Source organism: Microtus oregoni, unplaced genomic scaffold (assembly GCF_018167655.1).
Source record: "Microtus oregoni isolate MIOR12 unplaced genomic scaffold, Mior012 000015F_ref0000493, whole genome shotgun sequence".
Taxonomy (NCBI): Eukaryota; Metazoa; Chordata; class Mammalia; order Rodentia; family Cricetidae; genus Microtus; species Microtus oregoni.
In genome coordinates, this window is record NW_024543074.1 from 43,092,405 (window position 1) to 43,119,890 (window position 27,486).

General features: G+C 47.3%; 1 protein-coding gene across 1 annotated transcript; it reads left to right on the forward strand.

Annotated features, from left to right (window-relative positions):
- The first annotated feature begins 2,777 nt into the window (after positions 1-2,777).
- Positions 2,778-27,340, forward strand: LOC121456896 (proton-coupled amino acid transporter 3). The gene is made up of 10 exons (XM_041665421.1): positions 2,778-2,932; positions 5,645-5,735; positions 8,170-8,258; positions 11,530-11,625; positions 16,055-16,139; positions 17,755-17,973; positions 20,820-20,915; positions 21,323-21,489; positions 25,115-25,284; positions 27,072-27,340. The coding sequence occupies exons 1-10, from the start codon at positions 2,778-2,780 to the stop codon at positions 27,338-27,340; spliced, it is 1,437 nt and encodes a 478-aa protein (XP_041521355.1).
- The last annotated feature ends 146 nt before the right edge of the window (positions 27,341-27,486 follow it).

The window sequence follows — 27,486 nt, forward strand, 5'->3', positions numbered from 1 at the left end:
TCAGCTTTTAGTCAACACCATTTAAGTGTTTCGTGGCAGGACCTCTTAATGAGCTGCAGGGTTTTGCAGCTAAAGCTGAGTCAGGAAGCTTCTCTTAGATGAGAGCGCTTGCTTGCCTCTAGCAAGCAGAGTGCCACAAATGCTTTAAAGCCAGAGTTCACGCTGGCAGCACAACCCCAAGAAGCTGCGCTTTAAAATGACACAGCGTTTTTTCTGCTGCTGTTGCCGAATCAGGAAATCTCTCTACAGCACGCCACCAACAAACAGCAAACACAGATTTGCTGTTTAATCTGTGTTAAACTCTCTCTCCCTTATTTTTAAGCCTTCTCAGGTTTTTTAAGTGGGTTTAGTCCATCACGTCGGGCGCCATTTGTAGTAATATGAGCGGCAAGGCTGCGTTCCCAGCACCCCAGCCGCCTGCCCGAAATAACAACACACAAACTGTATTCATTTAATCACTGCTTGGCCCATTTCTATCTAGCCTCTTCTAGGCTAATTCTCACATATTAATTTAGCCCATTTCTAATCATCTGTGTAGCGCCCCTAGGTGCACTTACCGGGAAGATTCTAGCCTATGTCCATCCTGGGTCAGAGCTTCATCGCGTGCGTCTGCCTGGGAGCTGGGAGCATGGTGTCTCTCTGAGGCGTCTGCTCCCGAGAGGAGAGCTGTGGAGTCTGAGCTCACTTCCTCTTCCTCCCAGCATTCTGTTCTGTTTACTCCTCCCACCTATCTTCTAACCAATGAGGGCCAAGCAGTTTCTTTTTATTTAACCAATGACCTTCCTCCATCAGAATTCCTTTGCCACCGAGGAGTAAAAGAGGCTCACAGTTTGCCTTTTGTGGTAGGGTTAAAGGTCGCAGGGGACAAGTGTCTCCTCGAGATTGTCATAGCGAGGGTACAGCTTGAGGGTGAGGTGTGTGACAGTGACAGCCATCCTAAGCAAAGCATCTAGATGCTCCTCCCCCGCCCCGCCCCATCCCATACACACACAACGAAGTCACAGTGCACCAGCTCTGGGAAGACAGCTTCAAGACTGTGCTGATGCCCTGCCCAGTCTTCCTCTTCTTCAGCCCCCAAATATCGGGGTGATCCTTGGCTTCTCCCTTTCTTTTGGACCTCATATAAAATCCATCAGCTCATCCTCTGGGCTCTCACATTTAAAACGGTTCTCACCAGCCAGGTGTGGTGGCACAGGCCTCTAATCTCAGCACTCGGGAGGCAAACGCAGGTGAATTTGTGAGTTCAAGACCAGACTGATAGAGAGAGAGAGAGAGAGAGAGAGAGAGAGAGAGAGAGAGAGAGAGATAGTTAGTTAGTTCCAGGCAGGGCTACTAAAGAGACCCTATCTCAAATTTTAACAATAACAATAGCAACAGGAATATAGTATCCAGAGGGGTTGGCAATATGGCTCAGCAGGTAAAGGTGCTTGCTGACAATCCTTCCGACCTGAGTTTGAACTGTAGGCTGTATGTTTGAATGCTGAAAGGAGAAAACTGACTCCACAAGCACACCGTGGCATGTCCCGAATAAATGAAACTTTTTACAAAAAGAAAAAAGGAAATAAAAAACAACTTCAGAATTCACCCACTTTGTCTCCCTTACCATCTTGCTGTAAAATCACTGCTCACCGCACCCTAGGCAGGAGCTCCCTGGGTGATCTCATTGTCAAAACCACAAATAACGGACAGGAGTAGTTTACGGTGGAAAAGGTTTATGTTGGCTTGTGGTTCCAGAGGGCTTTCAATCCATCATGGTGGGAATTGTGGGTGTTTGTTTGCTTGTTGAGACAGGGTCTCACTATGCCCAAGCTGGCCTGCAACTCACTATGTAGACTAGGTTGGTCTCGAACTCACATAGATCCACCTGTCTCTGCCCACTGAGTGTTAGGATTAAAGACTTCTGCTACCATGTCCCAGTCAATCTGTGTGTGTGTGTGTGTGTGTGTGTGTGTGTGTGTGTGTGTGTGTGCTTGCCAAGTAGACTAGGCTGAATAGTGAGCCCCAAGAATCCTCCAGTCTCCACCCCCCAGCACTGGGACTGCAGGTGTGCACCACCACACCTGACTGCTTTCCATGGATTCTGGGCACAGAACTCAGGTCCTCCTGCTTGCATGGCTAGTGCCTTACCGACCGAGTGCTCTCTTCAGCTCACAACAGCTTTTTAAAAGTATACGTTTACCTGCTTCCTGATCAGGCATCCATCCACGCGGTCCTCCTCTACAGAGGATCTGAGCGGTTGGCATTTGAGCTGACACAAACCATTGTTCATCTCCAGCATGAGTCGCTGGGACAGGTGACACTCTGCATCCTGGGCAGCCGCTTATTGCCTGGACAGCCTCCATTGTGAGGTAGCTGTGGCTTGTTCCCTGCCAGAGGCAACAAACCTTGAGCCTGAGCCCACAGCCAGACGCAAGAACTTCCAGTCTAAAGATCCCTTCGTTCTCCCAGTCAGTGTTTCCTGGAGGCCACGGCATCAAGGGCTGAGCTGGGAGACAGGCTGGAAGTCTACAAGTCCTGGCAGATGTCAAGGCAGTCCTGAAGGGGACCTGTGACCCTGCCCTACGTGCCTCAGGAGCCTGGAGAGGCACCCTCAGGCCCAGGTTCTCCAGTCACTGTCCTCTGACTCCCACATCCTGGGTTTCACTCAGGGCCAGGAACACCCAGGCACCGGGAGCCAGCATCTAAGACCTGCTGGATGGCTTCTCCTGATGAGAGCCCACTGAGGGCTGGCTCCAGCCTACTGTAGCTGAGTGCTGTACCTCTGGTACCTGTTCACCATGGTAAAGGCGTCTCTGCTTAGAAAAGACGGCAACTGTGAGTGGAATTTTTTCAGCGTGTCTAAGAACTCCTCACAAAGCAGCAGCAGTAGCAGCGGCAGCCAGAGAACCGTCTCCCCCCGGAAGGACCCTCAAGGGGAAGTCGATGGACTACTGTGAGTGATCCCATCACCCTTCCAGGGCAAGTACAGCCGGACCCCAGCTCCAAAGGCCCTCCTCATGCTCCCTGGTGACACAGCAAAGCTCCAGAACCTAGGAATGTTGACTGTAGCTCTGGAGAGCTGTCTGGGAACGCCACACTTCCCAATTCTTGCAAAGAACCCAGATAAAGCAGCTGTCCGCAACCTGAGCTGCAGGCCAGAGAGCGCATCCCTGACACTAGGAGGGTATTCTCTGTTTCTGGTCTATCCTAGTCCATCACTCCCACAGACATAGATCTTCCTGTAAACAAAGGATCACTCAATTACCCCATGTTCTATTTGTACTGCCCCAGACTCGGACATATAAAAGATTCTCTCTAGACAGAGTCTCACTCTGTAACCCAGACTGGCCTCAAATTTGCAATCCTCCTGCTTCAGCTTCCTGGGTGCTAGGATTACTATAATGCCTCAGCCCTGACATGCAATAGTGATATTTTGTATCCAATCCTAAAATGCCATTTATGTAAAACCTAAAACTACTTATTTGGTGTGTCTTTGAAAGTATATAGACAGTATATACTATAGACAGATATAGATAGAGCTCAGGGCTACAGCCCTTGCCCACTATGCACAAGGACTTGGGTTCTAGAGATGGGGAGAGAAACAGAGAAAGAAAAGTGAAAAATACACACACACACACACACACACACACACACACACACACATGCATGGTGGCAACCAAGGTTTCTGAGGAAGAGATGTGGTAGGTTAGGAGACAGACAGGAGAATGAGCAGTTTACACACACACACACACACATGCACACACACACACGCACGCACACACGCACGCATGCACGCACGGTAGCAACCATGGTTTCTGAAGAAGAGATGTGGTAGGCCAGGAGACAGATAGGAGAGTGAGCAGTTTAAACATATACACACACACACACACACACACACACGCACACACACCCACACATGCACACACGCACGATAGCAACCATGGTTTCTGAAGAAGAGATGTGAGCAGCTTTATTCACATGGAAAAGAGTAAGTGGCAGGAGATATTTTCCAATAATTGTAGTTGATAAGAAATTACTCTATAGAAAGACTGGTGTCCCAGAATTCTTCTGAATATACTGTGTAGTGATATTTCATTTATATTTTAATAAATAAAGCTTGCCTGAAGATCAGAGAGTAAAACAGCCCCACTGGTCAAACTTACAGACTAGGTAGTGGTAACACATACTTTTAATTCCAGTAGCCACACTAGTTGCCATAGAAACTGGGTAGTGCATGCCTTTAATCCCAGCAGTGCACGCCTCTAATTCCAGAACTGGAGAGGATTATAAAACAGGCGGAGACAGCTCTCGGTCTCAGTCTCATTCTGAGATTCCTGGATTCAGGATCGCCATTTTCAGTCTGAGGTTGATGTAAAAGAGTCAGTGGCTGGCTGTTTTGCTTTTTGGATCTCCAGGTTGAACCCCAATTTCTCTCTCTGAGTTTTTAATTAGTCGTGCTTTCAGTAACTGAGATGCTAAAAGTGATGCAGGTGAATGAACATGCCTACGTCTCTCCCACATTACTAGAGAGATGGAAAGCAGGTGTGGGCCTTCCTGCGGCCTTCACCCTGAGTTAGGAACACTGTCAGATTTACTGTGTGGCTCGTGCCTCTTTATGGCCTCCTCCAGTCATCCCAGTTAGAAGGGGTGCCACTGCCAGTTTAAACCAGGCCCCCGCTTGCTCTTCCAAGGAGGTCCAGTGGTAACCCTTAACTCTGTTCTCACGCTCTGTGACAGCCATTCTTCCCAGTCTGGCTAGCAGCTGCCGGCACAGGAGTGAAGAGCACGTGGAACCCTCAGGCCTAGCATTCCCTGGGCACGTAATCCTCAGTACTCATAGTACTGTGCACAGTGGCAATGGCTGTTAAACTTTGCCTTTTATCCACATTGGTACATAGCATGAGTCTATATTATGTAGCTGTTTGTAGAGATCTGTGTGTATTTATTCAATGAAATAGGGCTGGATGGAATCAGTAAATTCTTTATATATTCTACACAATCACTGTACTTTCTCTAGTAAGTTAATCATCTGATAAGCAGGCATGGCGGCATTCCAGCTTTCAGAGGTGGAAGCAGGAAGATCAGGAGTCCAGTATCACCCTGGATAGCAAATTTGAGACTATCCTGGGTTGGTTACATAAGACTCTGCCTCAAATGACAAAAATCTTTAAAATTTTAAATTAAATTAAAAAGATCTGCCAACAAATAGTCTACAGATTGGAGCAGTGGCTACTGATGTCTTCACTGTCTGTCTAATGTTAGCAGGGTATAGGCCTCAATGATTGTAATTTGGGAGAATAAACCCCAAGGAGTCTCCCAAGTGGTGGCAATTTCTATTTGCTTCCCCTTCAGGGTTTCCTGCTTGTTGAGCCTCCTGAACTGGCACAGCCCTGGATCACCTGGGACTGAGAGTCATGCTAGAGTGCACACACCTGGTTCTGTCCTCTCCCAACACACACACACACACACACACAGAGAGAGAGAGAGAGAGAGAGAGAGAGAGAGAGAGAGAGAGATGCTGGGCCGGGGGCGGGGAGCCAGCCCTGCCTCGCCTTTCCCTTCTATTTCCTCTCCTCTTCATTTTCCTCCCCTCCCCTCCTTCCTCCTGCCCTTGCCTCCCAACCCTCCCCCACAATATCCTCTTCTCTCACTTTCTCCACCACAGGTTTATGCAAATCTTTATCCACCTGCTGAAAAGCAACATTGGCACAGGGTTCCTGGGGCTTCCCCTGGCTGTGAAAAATGCCGGCTTGTTGGTAAGAGACTAGAAACCAGACTCACCCTTAACTGCGGTAGGGGTAGAACAGTCTCTAGACCTCTGTGATGGGTGACCCTGAGGGACTGCGCTCTGCAACAGCAGCTGTGCCCATCCATTTCCAACCAGTAACCAACCAGGAAACACACTGGGTCGCTCCTGGAGAGGGCAGCCATTACTCCCGAGTCCAGCGGCACACGCAGGATCCCCATTCACCCCCTCCACTCCAGCCCCTGGGGTGTCGGGTCGCACACCTCCCTTTTACACTGCACTGACCTTGTCCCTGTACACTTGCATGTGTGTGTGACCCCTGTTTCCTACTGCCTGATGAAGTGCCAAGTTATTCCGGAAAGCTGCGGCAAGAGGCTCTCCAGGTCAAGGCCAACCTAGACTCTGTAGTGAGTTTCGAGGCAGCCTGGGCTACATAGCAAGACTGTCTCAAGAAGAAAACAAAACAAAACACCCACAAGGGTGGAGGATGTAGCTTAGTTTCAAGAGCAGTGGCATGAAAGTCTGGGTTCAATCCAAAGCACTGAGAAATAAAAATAAGGATAAAACCACCTGATGGTGCATGAGCTAGGATCTAGGCGTGGGAATAAGCATGTCCCTAGAGTCCCCATGTCCCCTACACCTAGCTGACACATCTCCTGGCTTATGTCCCCTCTTAAAAATGTACTGCATCCTACACATGCGAAAGCTGTACCTTACACGTGTCTCCCCTGGAGTCCTTAGGGGGCTTGCAGAAGTCTAGCATACTCGCTCTGAATTTGTGATTGAAAAAAAAAACCACATGGCCACCAGGTGGTAGCAGACGCCTTTAATCCCAGCACTCAGGATGCAGAGGGAGGGGGAATCTATAGAGCAAGTTCCAAGATAGCCAGGACTGTTTCACAGAGAAACCCTGTTTTGGGGGAAAACAAAAACAAAAAAAAAGCAAAAAAAAAAAAAAGAACCACATGCCCTTCCACCTCATCCTCCCCACAGTCCCTCTCTGGAGACCTGCACACAGAAAGCCCCAATGGTGCCCATGAGGACAGGTTGGTGCCACGTGTAGAATTTCTCTTTAGCCCGCTTGTCTTCTCCAGGCCTGAGAAGTGGCCCCTTGTTTCCTCCCACCCCAGCCAGAGGGTGGAGCCTCTTCTTCAGAGCCCTCCAGGTTCTAGATGTCTGCAGAAGAGCATTAAACCCGTGTGGCCTCAGCCTGACTGCCTTGGCCAGCATGCTCCGTGGTGCCCTGCTAGCTCTTTAGACTGCCCTCTGTGCCCCCGAGAGTTGTCGGGTGATGTGAAGACCCTCCATCCGCCTCTGATGGTGACCTGTACAGAGAGTCATTCTAAGAACATGCCTGGCCCCGGGGTTAAAGGTTGCAAACAAGGTAGAGGTCCTGCCATGTGAAGGCTGCCTCCTAGTGGGGCTAACAACACTCTTGACCCCTCATTTGTTCCTTTGTGACAATGATGTCACACAGGACCTGTCTATAGTCTCACAGTGTGCCCTTCGGTCACATCCGGAAGATTGATGCACAATCAGTCAACCTTGCTTCTTAAATGGGGTCCGACAAGCAGACTTGCAGAAGAAGCAATCCTCAACCGGAGAGAGTTCTGCGCCAGCTCCACTCCCCACAATAGTCTGCAATGTCCAGGAACAGCTTCAGTGGTCACATATTGGGGGGATGGTCGCTGTCCAAGGGTGCAGCCCCCACACCCTGCATTGGACAAGGTGGCTCTTCACAACAGACCCACCTGCCATAGTGTCCCTGGGGCCTGCTGATTAATGATCCTGAGTGAAGAGCACTACATCACAAAAAGAACCTTGGTCTTTAAGACTCTTAAAAGCCAGGGCTAAGGTATGTAAAGGAATTAAGTTAGCATGGGGGCTTTGGAAAAGTATACCTGGAGGCCGATGAAAAGGGCCTGGGCTATGTGAGGGGGTAGGCTCATTGTCCCTAGAAGAACCCTAGCCAGTGTGGGGCAAACCCCTCAGCAATGACACTAAATAGGATGTTTGAACACAGCATCCAAGGGCAGAGAACATTGAGCTAACTGCTCATCATGGGCAACTTCCGGTTGGTTAGTTACCCAGTTGTTGGTTGGTTGGTTGGCTAGTTGGTTGGTTGGTTGGCTAGTTGGTTGGTTGGCTGGCTGGCTGGCTGGCTGGCTGGCTGGTTGGTTGGTTGGTCACAGGGTCTTAGACATAGCTCAAGCTTGCCTCAAACTCACAGTGATCCTCCTGCCTCAGTCTAAGCGCCAGCATTACTGACATGTGCCTCCATATACAGCAAGTTTTCTGTCTGCTTGGGGGCAGTGCTGGGACGGACTCCAGAGTGTCACACACGCTAAACAAGCCCAGCTAGAGACTTTCATTCTACTGCACGAGGGCTAGGCTGTGGATGGAGCCAGATGTCATCTCACTGTCTTCCTGTCCTGTCCCTCTAGGTGGGGCCTGTCAGCCTCTTGGCCATCGGGGTCCTCACCGTGCACTGTATGGATATCCTGCTGAAGTGTGCCAGTCACCTCACTCAGAGGTCAGAGTCCACATCTCTCACCACATGGGCTCCATTCCAGGGCTCCTTCTCTGGTCTATCGCTTCTGCTGCTCTGAATCCTCCAGAGGTGGCAAGGGGATTGCAGACGAGTGATGAGGAATAGAATCTGTTTATGTAAAGATGTGTTGCATTTGCTGATGCTGCATTTGTTTAACTGTGTAAAGATGCGTTGCTGTTTCACCTTGCCTGCCTAAGGCACCTGATTGGTGTAATAAAAAGCTGACGGCCAATAGCTAAGCAGAGAAGGGATAGGTGGGGTTGGCAGGCAGAGAGAAAAGGGGAGCCAGCCAGTCAACTGGGGGTAAGATGACTGGAAGCCAGCCAGTACTGGGGGAGCAACCAGATGCAGAAGAAGTAGGAAATCAGGGTCTCATGTAGCCCAGGTTTGCCTCCAAGTCACTATGGAGCTGAAGATGTCTTTGAATTCCTGACCCCCCTGCCTCCACCTCCCAAGTTCTAGTAGGCAAGTCATTTGAGTCCATGCCCCGTAATGCAGTGCTGGGAATCGAACCCAGGGCCTTACATATGCTAGGCAAACACTCTCGAATGAACTACAGTCCCATCCTCTTGTTTCCTTTTCCTCTCCCTACCCCAGTACAGTATGTTGTCAGGGCCACTTATTCCAGGAAAACCCTTTCAAGGCAAGTTAATAAAAGCGAAGAACACAGTTAGCAATGCCGTGAGCAGTCTGCAATGGCTTCCGTCATTAAATGCACATCTAGGGGACTGAAGCGCTGGCTCAGCAGACAGGAAAGCCTACTGCTCTTCCAGAGGACCTAAGTTCAGTTCCAGCACCCACATTATGTAGCTCACAACCGCTGTAACTCCAGCTTCAGGGGATCCAATGCCCTCTTCTGGCCACCTCCATTGGTACCTGAACTCATGTGCACATGCTCACACAGAGACACAGGTGTATCCATCTGAAATCCTAAAACAAAAACCTCTGAGAACCGGAGAGATGGCTCAGTGGTTTCTTTCTCTGAAAGAAAAATAAAAGTACCAAGAAAATACAGAATACTGAGCTCCTCGGAACCCAACTATGTCCTCGGATGTATGTCCTTGGAAGTGAGGAAATGCCTGAAATGGAAGTCAGAGCAGGGGCAACTCAGAGGCGGAGGCAGGAAGACTGTCAGTCCCAGGCCTGCCAGGGCTATAGCATGAGCATTTCTGAAGCAAGGATAGTAAGTAAAACTTTCCATAGGATGTGGATGTAGCTCAATGGCACACAAGCTCAGTCTCCAAAACTGATCATAAAGCCAAATAAACAGAACCGAAAGAGTGGACTTGCAGGAGTGTGTGCGGCCACACTCATCCCGGAGAGCCCTTTTAGCTCATAAAACAGGTCCTACATCAGGGTTTCTGCTCCTTCAGCAGTCATGTAAATGGTGTGATTCTCTCGAGCCAAGAGCTTTGCAAGATTTCTGTGCTCCTCCCGGCAGCCCCCTGGGATAGAGCCTGTTTTTATTCCCATTTTAGAGGTGAATACATTTAGGCTAAAATACCTTGCCCTGGATCACACGGTTGGGAAATGGCAGAGCTGGTCTTTGAAGACCTGTCTGACTTCATTCTTTAAAAAAAAAAAAAAAAAAATATATATATATATATATATATTTCTCTGAAATTTTCATACAAAGTAATTTGATCATATTCACCCTCCTTCCCTGGTTCCTTCTGGATCCACTTCCTTCCCCGTTCTATACGCTTTACTTCCCTCCCACTCTATAGACCCCTTTTTGTTTCTTTTCTTTTCATTTCTTTTTGCTTTTATTTTTTCCTTCCTTCCTTCCTTCCTTCCTTCCTTCCTTTCGTTTTATTATTAAACCCATTCTTAACCACCAGTGGATCTCTGAATGCCCCCCCCCCAAGCCCTCTGGGCCTCCACACCTCCTGCAGGCACCAACTCACTCCCAAGCCCTCTGGCCTCCATACCTCCTGCAGGCACCAACTCACCCCCAAGCCCTCTGGCCTCCATACCTCCTGCAGGCACCAACTCACCCCCAAGCCCTCTGGCCTCCATACCTCCTGCAGGCACCAACTCACCCCCAAGCCCTCTGGCCTCCATACCTCCTGCAGGCACCAACTCACCCCCAAGCCCTCTGGGCCTCCATACCTCCTGCAGGTACCAACTCACCCACAGCTGCATCAGTCTGGCTTTGTCCTTTGGCTGGTGGTGTCTTTCCTTTCTCTCTGACATCAACATTTTAGGACAATGGTCTTTTATCTAACTAGGGCCTTTTGCCATTTTGTGTTAGTTATTCCCCAGATTGCCTTTAACTCTGTGTGGTCCAGAATGAACCTGATCTCCAGATCTCCTGCCTACCCTCACATTCTTGAGATGACAGACACACACCAGGTCCAGGGGATGCTGGTTTAGAAGGCTCCATAAAAGTCCTGAGCCTCCTCTCTGTCCCCCGGCCCTGTAGTTAGCACTGTGCACGTGGCATCTAGCCAGCAGCAGCTGTTCCTCTCCACTCCCACCCAGGACCAGAAGGCTCCTACTGCTGAGTCACCCATTCCCCCTCAGAAAGGAAGAGATCACCTTCTCAGGGGCTCCCAAACCTCAGTGTAAAGTTTACATTGTAAACCGAAACAGTCACAGGCTGGGCACGCCCACTCTGCCTTTTCTTCCACCTCTTCTGCTCTGTTTCTTTAAACCAGTGCACAGATACTGCTTAATCCAAAGGACAAAACCAAAGAGATCTACCCAAATAATGTGTTTTTTTTTTTTAAAAAAAAAAAAAGTATTTATTTATCATGAATACAGTGTTCTGTCTGCATGAATGCGTAAGACCAGAAGAGGGCACCAGATCTCATTACAGATGGTTGTGAGCCACCCGTGGTTGCTGGGAATTGAATTAGGTATCTCTGGAAGAACAAACAGCCAAGTGCTCTTAACCACTGAGCCATCTATCTCTCCAGCCCCCAAATAAAGTCTTTAAAGCATGCTGCTGAGTGCATGCCTGAAGGGAGGTGGGAGAAGAAGAACCAAGAGTTCAAAGTCGTACCCAGATGTACAAATCCACCCTAGTCTACATGAGACCCTATCTCAACATTAAAAAAAAAGCATAAGTGTATAAAAATTGTATACGCTAATAATTAACCTCTGAAAGTTGCACCAATGGCACTACTGTGAGAAACTTCACAGAGCACTCCACGCTATCACACACATACACAACAGCCACCAACTCAGGCACATACTATACCTTCAGCAAAAGTGTCTTAACTTACGTATCCTTTGCCTTTCACCCTAGGCTGCAGAGGAGTTTTGTGAACTATGAAGAGACCACGATGTACAGCCTGGAAACATGTCCAAATCCTTGGCTAAGGACGCACTCAGCGTGGGGCAGGTACTGGTCACAAAACAGTGATGAAACAGTGATCGCATCCCCTGCCTGCCCTGCCTTTATGTCTGCTCCCACGTGCTTTTTTACTTTATGTTCAATTATATCTGTCCATGTGTTTATATGTGAGCATGTGCACATGAGTGCAAGTTCTCAAAGGTATCAGATCCTCTGGAGCTGGAATTATGGGTAGTTATAAACCACCTGATGTGGGTGCTGGGAACTGAACCTGGGTTCTCTGCAAGAGCACCTGCTCTTACTGAGCCCTCTCTCCAGCCACAAGTTTTTACGTAGATATGCCGTCTTTGGAAACTATTGGGCAAGACAGAGGATCTCCCCATGGCCTCAGCCCTACCTCCTTCATCATGGTTCATAAATATCCCTTCTGGGGCTGGAGAGATGCCTCAGCAGTTAAGAGCACTGGTTGCTCTTCCAGAGGACTTGGGTTCAATTCTCAGCACCCATACAGCAGCCCATAACTTTCTGTAACACCAGTTTCAGGGAATCTGACACCTTCACACAAATGCACACAAAAAATAAATTTAAGTAAGATTTTAAAAATAAATAAATAGTCCTCCAAGGCTATCTTTTTCTGTGCATGTCAAGAAGTGTTTGAGTGTGAAAAGGTATGTGTTAGTTGTGTTTTTCTTTTTGAATGAAATAAAGGAAGGAAGGAAGGAAGGAAGGAAGGAAGGCAAGAACACATATAGCCAGGGAGACCTTGAGCTTGCTAAGAAGCCAAGGATGACTTTGAACTTCTCATACACCACCAAGCTGGGTTAATAGAGGACTGAGAAGTGAAGCTTTATAAACACTAGGCTAGAACTCTACCAGCCGAGCTACAGCCCCAGGCCTAGTTCATTTTATGTTTTCTTGTATGTTGCTTGGAATCATGTGTGTAAACTTGGAATTAATTTTGCTTGCTGGCTTGCCTATTTGTTCTTTTGAGACAGGGTCTTCTGCTTATTAAGCTGGCCTCAAACATGCTTTGTAACCTCAAGATGACCCTGAACTCCTGACCCTTCTCCTCCTTCCCAAGTGCTAGCTGCGCACTTCCACAACTAGCCGGAAACTAGATTATTTTTATCTAACTGTGTAACAGTTACCTGTCCTGTGCTACAACAGAGTATCTGAGGAAAACAACCTGAGGAAGGCAGGAGTTATTTCTGCTCACAGTTCCAGACGATTCTATCTAGTGTCAGGGACAGCATGGCAGCTGGGACAGGAAACAGCTGGTCCACACATTGTGTCCAGGGTCAGGAGGCAAAGCGATAAGGATGCTGGTTCTCAGCTCATATTCTCCCTTGCATTCAGTCTGGGATTCAGCACATAGGATAGTGTTGCCCACATCCAATGTGGGTCTTCCTATCTCAGTTAACTTATTTTTGTTTGTTTGTTTGTTTGTTTGTGAGTTCCAGGACAACTACACAGAGAAACCCTGTCTCAAAAAACAAAAACAAACAGAAAAGAGCTAGGCATGTAGCTCAGCAGAATTGGAGGCCCTGGCTTAGATCCTCATCACCACATACTTCGGCACGCACGTGCGCGCGCGCGCACGCACACACACACACACATTGGTGGTATGTTCAAAATATTTTTCTGTTTGATCGTTGTGGGCCTTCCAACCAATCTTGAATAGGACTCAGAGGGAGACTTCACTGCCCTAGAAAAATGGGGTTGCCAGGGCTTTCACAATAAAATAATACCCCAAAGGTACAGAAGACCCCAGTAGTGGAGGAACAGAGACATCCCAAGACCCCTCAATGAGGCCTTCTCTGACAATCCTTCTCCAGGCAGTGAGCCAACACTAAGGGAGCCCTCAAGTGAGTGCCCCGTCCATACCACCTACCCCTACCTCAGGCTCTTCAGATGGACATTAATCTCCCAGTCAGGAATTGTTCTAGTCATCAGCCAGATGAGGTCAGCATCCATGTCTGATGACATCTTAAGTAGCCATGTAGGGCAGAAACAGCCCTTGGATTTCACTGGACCCATGCCTGTTGAGATGGAAAATCATACAGTTCAGAGAAGACGAGCAAGTCGCTGAAACTACACAGGAATCTAGTGTCGGAGCAAAGACTAGAACTCAAGATCTCTCTCCTCTCCAGCCATCAGGATTCCCTTATCCCATTTCTTTAGAGTTCAGTAACTGAGGAAAGTTAGAAACACTTGGAGGGAAGTCTCACTTCAACAAGGGATTCTTCATTTTCAGGGTGTGAAGAGGAACTCAGCGGCTTGAGCAAGACCTGCCTGCCCCAAATAGTTAGCAATCATGGATGGATGCTCAGCCTTTAAATGGACAGTCAGTGGGGAACTTCATAAAGGAGGGTACAGCGATGCCCCAATCACACCGGCCCATGTCACAGGTGTCTTGGGATCAAATAGGGTGTATAAAGATCCAATCTAGTGTCCTGTGATAGAATAGGGTCTATGAAGATCCAATCTGAAATCCTCTTGCCAGTGGAAAAAAAATCAGTGAAGAAGCCTCATCTAATCAAACCTCCTGACCTGAGATCAGTTCACGAGAAACCTCCAAGGATAAGACCAAGATAAACGACGCCCATGGTCAGCCGGACCTGGAAAACAGACAGTCTGTCCACTCGGGGTACCACCAAAAAAGTAAAAGTTGCAAGACAAAAAGAAAAACAGAATTGGGCTGTAGCTTAGGGGTGGAGCACCTGCCAAGTATGCAGGGGGCCCTGAGTTCAATACCCAGTACCAGAAAACAGGAACCAACTAAACAAACAACGAACGAACCCCCCACACACACACAAAGTAGGAAGAATATGGCAATTTTTCAAATTTAAGCATTGCAATAAAGTGTAATGTAGAGCCTTGCCTGGAACCAACTTCATGAAGGGGTGTCACTAAATCCTAAAGTCGTGGGTGTGAAGGGTACATGTATGAAGAGAGACCCGAAACCACAGGCCAACAGGGAGTTGGCCTCCAGTGAGTTAAAAGAGGAACAGTGCTGCTGTTTCATGATGCTGCTTGGGGAACTCTCAGAAGTCTAATATGGAGGAGATGGCCACACAAAGAGCATGTAGGCAGTTCATAACAAGGCCAGCCCGAAATGGATGGAGCTAGAAAACATCATTTTGAGTGAGGTAATCCAGACCCAGAAAGACAATTATCATATGTACTCACTTATAGGTGGTTTTTAAACATAAAGCAAAGAAACCAGTCTACAAATCACCATTCCAGAGAATCTAGACAATAATGAGGACCCTATGAGAGAGAGAGACATACATGGATCTAATCTACACGGGAAGTAGAAACAAACAAGATCTCCTGAGTAAATTGGGAGCATGGGGACCATGGGAGAGGGTTGAAGGGGAGGGGAGATGTAGGGAGGGAAGCAGAGAAGAATGTAGAGCTCAAATAAAATAATAATAATAATAATAATGCCAGCCTGGACTTTCCAAAATAACCTAGTGTAAATCAGCTTCGCACACTGCCTTTAATCCCAGCACTCAAGGAGGCAGAGGCAGGCAGATCTCTGTGAGCTCTGGTCTACAGAGCTAGTTCCAGGACAGCCAGGACTATGAAGAGAAACATGGTCTCAGAAAAACAAAACAAAACAAAAAACTAACAAGTACACCACATGCACGCAAAATTCTCCATGTTGCCGGGGGGGGGGGCAGGGAAAAAGGCTAAAGAGGTACAGCTAAGTACAACATACAGCCTTGGAAGTCTTTTAACAAAAGTAAAAGTTAAGTCAGGTATAGTGGTGCACCTGCAACCCTAGCACTTGGGAGGTAGAGGCAGGAGAATTAGGAATTCAGAGGCAGCCTGACCTACATAGGGAGCCTTGGCTAAATGAGACCATGCCCCCCAAAAAGAAAACAGTATTTGTGAGGTAACTAATATATCTAAAATTTAGACTATATATTTGGTGCTGAAGTTGATTTCTGTCTATCTAGGATTAAGAAAAATCTGCCTGAGGTATTCCAAGGAGAAGTTTCATGACTTTCAAAATTATCATTGAAATGATTCTAAAGGAGTGTGTGTGTTTTGTTGTTGTTGGTGGTGGTGGTGTGTGTGTGTGCGCGCGCATGCTTGTGCATGTGTTGAATATATATGCCCAGAATGTAAATCAGGTCAAAGGTAACTACTCAGACATTCACTAGAGTGTATGGATGTAGATGGTGGTGGTGATGTCAGCACTGTTGGGGTAGAAGCTAGAAAATCAGGAGTTCAAGGTCACAGTTAGCTACCTGGCTAATGAGAGGCCAGCCTGGGCTACACAAGGCCCTGCCTCAAAAAACAGAACAGAGCCTAAAGCCAGAGTTTATGGGTATTAATCCTACTATACTATCAGCTTCTTCTGAGGGACTGAAATCTTTCAAAATACAATCATCAGAAATGATGGCTTTGGAAATGAAACCCATTCTAAACAATAACTCCTTTCCCTCGCTGTCCTCTTCCTTCCCAGGTACATTGTGAGCTTCCTGCTGATCGTCACTCAGCTGGGCTTCTGCAGCGCGTATTTCATGTTTATGGCAGACAATCTACAGCAGGTAAGGAGGGCTCTTCTGGGTAGAGTGGGAGGAGAGGAGACCTCCCAGTGCTGGGGCTGTTGGTGGGATCATAACATCTGAGCCCATCTGCCCCATATTAGACCACGGTTGGGACCAAAGCAGAACCAAAGCCCCTCCTCCTTCTGTCTGGAAAGCATAGATGAAATCTACCTTAGGTCTAGCAAGCAGTCGCCTTCCCCTCATCATGTTCCTAACATGAGACAAGTCAGTGAGAGCATTCCTTTATGGCTTTGCGGGACAGAGGGGTGCACCCAGCCATCCCGGAAGAAGAGTGAGCTGTGTAACTAACAGAGGGCCTGGTGGAGGAGCGACTCAGCTCCCAGCCCTGCCCAGCTTCAACCGCTAGTCTAAAGAGGATGTAACTGAACCCTCTTCTCTAGTCATGTGAGGGGAAACAAAAATTGCCACTTCAAGGGGGAATTAAAGATTGTCTGGCAGATAAAAAGACCGTTGAGTCTTTGGGCTTTAGGATGCCCAGGGTTTCCGGTTGTCAGAATCACATACACTACTGGTAAGGTGGCTAGAGTTACCAAATAAAAACACAGGACACCTAAAAGCAGACACGGTGGCTCACATCTGTAATGCCAACACCTGGAAGGTAAAAGCAGAGTGGTCAAAAGTTCAAGTCTGAAGCTGGCATCAGATATGTAAGACTATAGCTCAGTCAGTAAACTGCTTGTCTTTGCGAGCACAGGCCGTAGGTACCATCCCCCAGAACCCACATATAATAAAGCTGGGCTTGGAGGCACGCAGCTACAATTCCAGTGCTGAGGAGACAGACAGATGGGTGTCTGCTGAGCCCTGGATGGCCAGCCTAGCCCAGCATACCCAGTACCAGGTTAACGAGAGACCCTGTGCCCAAAAACAAGGTGGGAAAACCTGAGAAACGATCCCAAGTTTGTCCTCTGGAGCCCCCAGTCCCCAGGAACACATATACGTAAGTGCACAGACTCCCAGAAGACACTCAGCTATGGAGCTGGAGAGATGCCTCAGCAGTTAAGAGCATCTGTTGCCCTTTCAGAGGACCCAGACCTGGGTTCAGTTCCCATCACCACGTAGTGGTTCACAGTCTGTAACTCCGGTTTCGGGAGATCTGACTCCCTCTTTAGACTTTTTCCAACGTGCGGCATGTACACGATCCACTTACATATATACAGACAAAACACTCACACAATAAAATTAAATAAATTTAAATTTTTTTATCTGAAATTACTTTTAGATAAAAACCTAAAATTATTTATTATTTTCACGTGTATGAATGTTTTGCCTACATGTATGTGTGTGCACTATATGCCCATGGATGTCAGAGAAAGGTGCTGGCTTCCCTGAAACTGTGAGCCATCGCATGGGTACTGGGAGTTGAACTCAGGTCCTTTTTAAGAGCAACCAGTGTTCTTAACCCCTGAACCACCTCTTTTGCCTCTCAAATATATGTTTTCAAAGGCATCAGGTTATATTGAAATTTCACACAAGTCGTGAATAATATCATTCTGCTGGGGCAGTGGGTCGTCAGCTGATTGACTGAAATCCTAATTGAAGCCGTTCTTCGTGACTCAGGGTTGATGTCCCACCTTTCACTGTGCCTCTTTGGCAGATTGTGGAAGAAGCGCACTTCACCTCCAACATCTGCCAGCCCAGGGAGAGCCTGGTGATGATCCCCGTGCTGGATGCTCGTTTCTACATGTTCACCATCCTGCCCTTCCTCATCCTCTTGGTGCTTGTCCAGAACCCACAGGTGTTGTCTGTCTTCTCCACCTTGGCTACCATCACCACCCTGGGCAGCCTGGCTGTGATCTTCGAGTATCTCATTCAGGTCTGTGTCTGAAGCCACACAGAAGGGGGTCAAGGTCCAAGGCTTCCAAGGCATGGCAGCGTTGTGAGCCTGGTGGGGAAGTGGTCAGTCCCCCTGCCCTGGACCTAGATGATTTCTAGAAATACTTCTGTCCCACAAGCTGTGAATTAGGCATGATTATCAACACCCTCATATTTAGCATCAGGGTCATATCCAAAAATTGAATCACTAAGGAATTTGGCGATTCTGTGATCAGGTGTTGTTTGAACAGATGGGGATTTGGGTCTCGATAACAAGAGATCAAGAAGGATGTCATATTCTCCATCACTTCAATGAAATAACAAGAGATATCACAGTGTAGAGATTGAGAGAGGGCAGAAGGTGAAGTGCTTGCTGTCCTAGCATACGGACCTGAGTTGCCATGCCCAGTGTCCACATGACAGTGGGGCACACATGGTACCACAGAACTAAGAGAGTGAAAGTTCGCTGGCCAGACAGTCTAGCTAAAATGACAAACTCTAAGTTCGGTGGGAGACTCTTAAAAATAACAACAATAGAGGAAGACAGCAGAACACCTCTGACCTCCGCATGCACTGGCATGGGTACATGCATGCAAATGCATATACACCACGGGTGAGCACACAACTGCACACACACGCACACACACACACACACACACATGCACGTGCGTGTGCACGCAAAGCACACATAGAAAATAAATAACCGGTCAGTGGACAGGAATAGGTAGGGCTGGCTGGATGGCTCAGATACTTGCCTCCAAACTTGAGGACCTGAGTTCTGTCCACGGAACCTACAGAGTGGAAGGAGGGAACGGACTCCCACAAGTTATCCTTTTACTTCTGTATGCATACTGGGGCACATGTGCCCCCAACCCCAGTAATATAAATGTATTAGAAACATTTAAAAGAGATAGATAGAAAGATAGATAGATAGATAGATAGATAGATAGATAGATAAGAAATTTGATCTACTTGATACCAAGGACTTTACACAACTTCCCCAATCTTCAAAATAAAACAACTTCAAAATGCTATCTCTATCCCAGTTTCCAGAAAAAGACAGTAAGGAGCAGGAGCAGTATGTGAGAAAGCAGATCTTTCCAGTTGGGTCAGCTGGTTTCCCGCCCATCATTGGCCTATCATTCCACCATTGTTGCTTCATGTCTTTGATCATGGAAGTCTCTGGAATTATATTGGTGTCCTGTTGCCGCTATAACAAATAACCACAAATCTGGAAAGATAAAAGAATAAATCAATAAGACAAAACAAAACGAAAGCCCAGAGTCTTAGTAGCCCAGGTTGGCTTTGTAGCTAAGGGTGACCTTGAGCTTCTGATTCTCCTGTCTCCATTTCCCAGTGCTTGGCACCCACTGCACAGCCCCAAGTGGAAAGATGGGAAAGAGATGTTAAGGGCAGGAGCAGGGGACGAGCATTGTTACCTGGACTCCATGAGTAGTTTGCCGAGTGGCCTTGGGCAATTTCCTTCTTCCCCAGTCCCCACTGCTCCATATTTAAGATGGGAAGACAAACTGTATGGGGTGAGGGGAGAGAATAGAATATTACTGAGCAGCTGGGTGGTGGTGGCGCACACCTTTAATCCCAGCACTAGGGAGGCAGAGGCAAGCAGATCTCTGAGTTCAAGGCCAGCCTCGGTTAAAAGCGAGTACCAGGACAGGCTCCAAAGCTACACAAAAAAACCTTGTCGGGCTAGAGAGATGGCTCAGCGTTAAGTGCACTGACTGCTCTTCCAGAGGTCCTGAGTTTAATTCCAGCAACCACATGGTTACTCACCACCACCTGTAATGATAACCACCTGTAATGAGATCTGGCGCTCTCTTCTGGCCTACATTCAGACAAAACACTGTATATATAATAAATAAATATTAAAAAAAGAAACCCTGTCTCAAAAAGGAATATTACTGAGCACTAAAGAAAATAAAAGGTTTTAATGCTTCTCTCTCTCTCTCTCTCTCTCTCTCTCTCTCTCTCTCTCTGTGTGTGTATGTGTGTATCTAAAAGGCCAGAAGAGGGTGTCAGAATGACGCCTGGAACTAGAGTTACAGGTGGTTGTGAGCTGTCTGATGTGGGTGCTGGTAACTGAACTCCAGTCCTCTGGAAGAGCAGCAGACACTCTTAACCGCTGGGCCATCTCTCTCCAGGCCAAGGAATGAAATTCTAATAAATGCTGCAACATTCGTAAATCTTTTTTTTTTTTTTTTTTTTTTTTTTTTGGTTTTCCGAGACAGGGTTTCTCTGTAGCTTTGGAGCCTGTCCCGGAACTAGCTCTTGTAGACCAGGCTGGCCTCGAACTCACAGAGATCCACCTGCCTCTGCCTCCCGAGTGCTGGGATTAAAGGCATGCGCCACCACCGCCCAGCCAACATTCATAAATCTTAAGAGACATTAAACTGGGTGAAATAACCTCGTGGTGTATACCTGTAATCCCAGATGAAATAACCTCGTGGTGCACACCTGTAATTCCAGATGGAGACAGAGACAGGAGGGTCAGGATTTCAAAATCATTCTCAGGGACATACAGAGTTCAAGTCAGCCTGGACTGCAGAAGACTCGGTCTCATAATAAATTAGCTAATTAATTAGAGCATTTTTGTTTTTGTTTTTCGAGACAGGGTTTCTCTGTGTGGCTTTGGAGCCTGTCCCAGAACTAATCCAGGAACTAGACCAGACTGGCCTTGAACTCCCAGAAATCCGCCTGCCACCACCCAGCTAGAACACTTTCTTAAAGATAAGACAGTAACAGTGCTCTTTCTGTGGCCATCAGACGTGACCCGAGATGCCCTCCCCACAGCAAAGCCAGCCAACACTACCCTGCCTCTCTTTTCAGGAGATCCCACGGCACAGCAGCTTGCCTCTGGTGGCAAGCTGGAAGACTTTCCTGTTGTTCTTCGGCACAGCCATCTTCACCTTTGAAGGTGTGGGGATGGTAAGAAAGATGAGGTGCCCCACAGGGTGGCCAGCTGTTAGTCCCCATGTCACCCTAGCAGTGTTGAGCCCGTGAAGCACGATGACTTCCTGGTGACGGGAAAGTCTGAACTAGTAAGGGCCCCTCCCAACCCAGACCACACCTCAAGCTCCCAAGATGAAGATAAAGATGGAAAATTTACTGATTATCCCACACTGCGCAGGGTGTTGGGGCAATAGCAAGCAGGAGACAAGATGAAGGGGGAGCCAGCATCTGGAGGGGGTGTGGCTGTGTGGAGGGTGTGGTCTTGTGGAGAGGTTCCTGATGATTCCATCGACCAGGAGAAGAACACCTGTGCCTGTAAGGGAGCTACACCCACATAATGGCTCTGCTTTTGACCCTGTCTTTCCCAAACTGTCTGCTTCCAGGTTCTTCCTCTCAAAAGCCAGATGAAGAGTCCACAGCAGTTCCCTGCCGTGCTGTATCTGAGCATGTCCTTTGTCATCTTCCTCTACATCTGCCTGGGGACTCTTGGCTACATGAAGTTTGGCTCAGACACTCAGCCTAGCATCACCCTCAACTTGCCGAATTGCTGGTAGGAACCTGCCTGCCTCATGCTTGGTTACCTTTAGCAGAAGACATGCCCTGCTGTGAACTGTTGACATTGGCGTTAATTACGATAATGGATGGATGTGGTGACCAGACACTGGGCTCCCTCTCAGTTCCTCTCGGCAGCCTTAAGCATCATCACTGAAAACTCCATAGAACAGACCTTCCCAGCTAACACTATCTAGTGGGAGTGGAGACTTGAGTTCCAAGTTCGACCCTAAAATGCAACGGCCCTAAGAGGGTCAGTTTGGAGCTGTTGATGAAAGAAAGCGAAAACTCCATGGTAGAGCATTTGTGCAGATTGTCTGAGGCCCCAGTTTGAATAAGAATAACAGTAATATTTTTTAAATTTTTGAGATAGGGTCTCATGTAGCCCAGGATAACCTCAAACTTCCTTTGTAGCCAAAGATAGCCTTGAATACCTGACCCAACCTGCCTCTTCTTCCCAAGTGCTGGGATTACAGGCATGCGCTACCATTACCTGGGACTGCTACTTAGACTCTTGAGTATCCCCAGCTGGAACTCAACTTGGAATCCTTACTCTCAGTCATTTGTTCTTTCATCCATTATCCAGGAAACACCCAGAGGTGGGATCTTTAGATCCTAGTGACTAAGTACATGTTCTAAAGCTAACTAATAGGATCTGCATTCTGGTTCCTCCATGGCCATGGGTGAGCCTCCCACCCTTCTGTACAGTAAGGCTTACTCACGGGCCTCTTTGTGTTGGTCAGGACAGCGTCATGATGCTCCGATCATGAACCATCACCATGGCTATCACACAACTGCTTAACTCTTTGTTCACACCAACTCATTATGGGATGGCCCAGGCTCTCTAGTGGATCAGCCACACTCCAGGGTGTTGCTGGTTGTCATGACTAAGAGCCACCGAACACCACCTGCCCTTCCCAAGCAGCTAGTGCAACAACTTCAACTACCTTAAGCTAGATGGGAGAAAGATAAGCTTTCCTTCCACCCTGGCAGGAAAGGGCCTGGAAACCTTGGGCGAACAGCCCTCTACTGCACTCCCTGGCAGAGTGTGTGCTGGCAGCGATTGCTTTAATATACAGAAAATGCTAGAAAAGTGTTTGGCATGCAGCAAACTCTGTGGATTATCAACTGTTACCACTGTGATGGGTCCTTACAGGCTTGGGCTCTCAGGTGGGCGGGGCAATGGTGCCATCCATCTTCCCCAAAGCCAGAGCAGTAAAATAAGGAAAATGTCACCAGACCCACCCTCCTCACTGTGCCCTGCTAATGACCAGATGAGATCATGAGTGTGGAAGCTTTGAAGTTATGCCCTATTTTATGAAAGTGAGATATTATCTTAATACGTGGGTCTTATTCTTCTTGGCTGACTGTACTTCCTCTGGCTATCATGGGCAGAGCTTTTTCATGCGGAAGGTGGCAGCTAAATACATGGGCAGCAAGCTCCATCAGGCTTTTTACACAGGCTGGTATAAGCCAGCTGGTGAGTGGAGGGAGAGGAATCCACTCTTGAGGGAAGTCTTGAACAAACAACCCTTCTCAGTAAAAATAGCAACAATTCCAGTCCAAAAAAAGGGGGGTGATAAGTACACAAAATAACAATTTTATATACAAAAAGGTCCTCAAAATATACATAAGAAATACCGGTTTAAAAAATTACAGTATTGAGGCTGGGGGATAACTTAGCTAAGCATACTTCTCACAGAAGCAAGAGACCTTTAGGCCTTCAAAACTCACATAAAAATCTGGGTTTGGAGCTGGGCGGTGGTGACGCACACCTTTAATCCCAGCACTCACGAGGCAGAGGCAGGTGGATCTCTGTGAATTCGAGGTCAGCCTGTTCTATAAAGAGAGTTCCACAGCAGCCAAGGCTAAACAGAGAAACCCTGTCTCAAACACTTCCCCCCAACATAAAAAAATCTGGGTTTGGAGGTGTACGTTTGCCATCCTAGCACTGGGGAGTGGAGACAAGCAGATCCCTGGAGTGTGCCAAACCAGTGAGCGACCCAGGGCCCACGGAAAGACCCCTCATCAAAAACAAGGTGCCAGCTCCTGAAGAACAACACCTCTCCATGCTTGCACACACATGTGCATATAGGAACACACACACACACACTGCAGTGTCAGAGACTGACATGGCCCACATATTATTTTGGCACTTAGAGATGCTGTAGACTAGAACAAAAGGGTGGTATCAACATTTAAAAATCATAGCTGGGGTCTGATACATAGCTCAGTGGTTGAGTGCTTACATAGCACACACGAGGCTCTGGGTTCAGTCCTCAGGACTACATAAACCACAGTGGTGGCTCGTGCCACTAATCCCAACAATTTCAAAATGGAATCTGAAGGTCGTTCTTGACTGCATATCCACCTGAAAACCAGCCTCGATACAGGCTGGGATACGGGGTGAGATTCAGTGTCAAGAAAAAAATTAATTTAAAAAATCATTTTTATTTTTGGAGTTGATGTGTAGATAAAGAATATGGGGTGTGTGAGCTATAGATGCTGAGGTAAACAGATGTGGGACATGTGGGTGTTTGTCATATATGCTGAGATATGCAGATGTGAGATATGTGAGCACATCATGTGTGCTATGATAAGCAGATATATGTGGAGATAGTCTTTGCTGCATTGTTTGTTTCCTTGGCAAAAGACAGAATAATCAGTTTCCCATTAACTGTCAACTAGTTGAAAAACTGGAAAAAAAAAATCTCTGTGCTGTTAAATAGAAGTACCAGACATGTGCTTACAGGGAACAACTTTTACAAGAAATACTTTATTGTTTTGAGATGGGATCTCACTGTATAAGCCTTGTTGACTTGGAACTCACTATGCATACCAAGTTGGCCTCAAACTTGTGTCAATCCTCCTTCCTCTGCCTCCCAAGTTCTGCGATCACAGGCATGTCCTACCACATCCGGTTTTATATTTGATGAAATAACAAAGGTCAACAAACAATTCATAGAGACGTGCCACTGTGCCTCTGTGGGTGTATGTGTGGCTCCCCTCTTTCTGTTTTAAAATGTAGGCACAGGGCTGGGAGGATGACTCAGTGGATAAAGTGTTTGCCACCCCAAACATGAAGACCCAACTTAGAACCCTGAAACCCCGTATAAGAGCTGGGCACAATGGTGCACGTCTGTAATCCCAATGTTTCTAAGTGAGAAGGAGACAGAGACAGGAGAATCCATGTGGTGCAGCTAGCCTGCACATGCAGTAGTAACAAACGGGACGGACGCTGCTCAGATATGGTAGAAGGCCAGGATGGACACCTGAGGTGGTCATTTGACCTCCACATGTGAGCCATGGCAAACTCAGAGGGAACTGCGGTGAGAATAAGGGGTAGGGAAATGGTTGAGCCTGTACGGCTGCTACACTGTGAATTGCATTACACATACATATGACATAATTTTTTTGACATAATTTTTCAAATAAAATATTTAAATGAAATACTTGGAGGTTCCTATAGCTCCAGAACTTACAGGAATGCATGGTTCCGTGTCCCCTCTAAGCCAGTCTGACCTGAGTCACTGGCCCTTGACCTGTGAAGCTTCCAGTGAGTCCCCAGCCACCTTCCTGGAAGCCTGATGGCATCACGCATCCTTTCAATGTTCCGTCTGCAGGTTGTACCAGTCAGTCAAGCTGATGTACTCTGTTGGCATCTTCTTCACCTATGCCCTCCAGTTCCACGTCCCAGCTGAGATAATCATCCCCTACGTCATCTCGAGAGTGTCTGAGAACTGGGTTCTGTTCGTAGACCTGACCGTTCGCACAGCCTTGGTCTGCCTGACCTGTGAGTGGGGGAGGTGACGCTTATTCACCCAAACCTATGACGTGTGTCCTACCCCAGTATAGTGCCTATCCCAACAGCCTTGGCTCCGCCACCTGTCTGTGATCTACAAGATGTTTGTCTCCTTGCTTCTCTTCTTTCCACCTGAAGACGGGCTTAGAAAACACAGAAAGAAAGCCACCCCCAGTCCTCTTGCCTAGGAAGTGGGCACTGACCAAATCATGGGAGAAGGCAAGATTTTTCTTGTACAGCCACTTGCCTACCTGCTGGCCACTGTACTTACTGAAGTGTCTGCCACTCATACCAACCTAGCATTGCTACCACCTGAGGGAGCAATGGTCCAGGGAAATCATCACATCCCCACATCACACAGCTCCATGACAGATGGGGGATCTGGTCCCTAGAGCCTCTCTCTTTCCCATTTTAGGTGTGATCAAGTCTCTGTGTCATCAATTATTTAATTATGAAGAAATTTATATATTTAATTGTCCCCAAAAGGGACAATTAGTTGGGCTGATTTGTTAAAGATTTGGGGGTTATTTTAGGACTTCCCCCACCCTCTTTCTTCCTTCACCCACCCCTTTTGTTCATGGCAAACATAGCTTAGGAAGCATTGGAAGAAGGGCTGGCCCATCCTTTTTCTGGAACATTCTAGGAAGAGAGGATCAGAAGAGGTGCCAGGAGGAAAGAGCAAAGGAACTGGGGATGTTTGACCTAGAGAAGTGAGGTTACTGGACTTCTAGTGTTTGATAGAGTACGAGGCAGAAGAGACCCTCAGTGTGTGTGAGAGGGAGATTTGCTGGCTGCCAGACTAGCTCCAGATCCAGTGAGAGACCCTGTCCCAAGGGACGAGACAAAGAGTGCTAGATGACAGAGCAGGACACTTGTTCCCTCTGCTGGCCTACACACTTGTTCACACACACACATATACACACATACACACATATACACACACACACACACACATATACACACATACACACATATACACACACATAACATACACACATACACACACATACACACATATACACACACATAACATACACACATAAACACACACACATATACACACATATACACACACATAACATACACACATACACACACATATACACACACATAACATACACACACATATACACAAATAAACACACATATACACACACATAACATACACACACATATACACACATACACACATATACACACACATAACAAACACACACACATATACACACATACACACATATACACACATAACATACACACATACACACACATACACATACTCACACACATAACATACACACATACACACGTAAACACACATAAACACACACACACTCACACACACATATACACACATACACACATATACACACATAACATACACACATACACACACATACACACACTCACACACACACATAACATACACACATACACACATAAACACACATAAACACACACACACTCACACACACACATATACACACATACACACATAACATACACACATAAACACACATACACACATAACATACACACATAAACACACATACACACACTCACACACACATAACATACATATACACACACACCTACACACACCCCATTTTTTTCTCTACAAAAACAGTAATTTTAAAAAAGGATTGGGGGACAGACAGGGAGACAGGGTCTGGAGCCATGGTGCCTGATCTAATCCTTAAACTCCAAAGCCAAGCTTGTTGGGGACTCCCCTCTTTGAAGCACACCCAGTGAGTCTACATTCCCCTCTCTTTCTGCAGGTTTCTCGGCCGTTCTCATCCCTCGCCTGGACCTGGTCATCTCCCTGGTGGGTTCTGTGAGCAGCAGCGCCCTGGCCCTCATCATCCCGCCCCTGCTGGAGATCGCCACCTTTTACTCTGAGAACATGAGCTGTGTGACCATTGCTAAAGACGTCATGATCAGCATCCTGGGCCTCTTAGGGTGTGTATTTGGGACATACCAGGCGCTCTACGAGATGACTCAGCAGGCCCACCTTTCCATGGCTAACTCTACAAAGGGCTACACATAATTGCCTATTTTTATTTGCATAGCTCTTCCTTCCTCCCATCCTCTGTTGGATTCCCATTATACACGTTTCAAAACCCAGCATCTCTATGCTAATTAGTGGCTTCTTTATCTTCCAAGAGGAACATGGTACTGGTGTGTGGGTTGGGA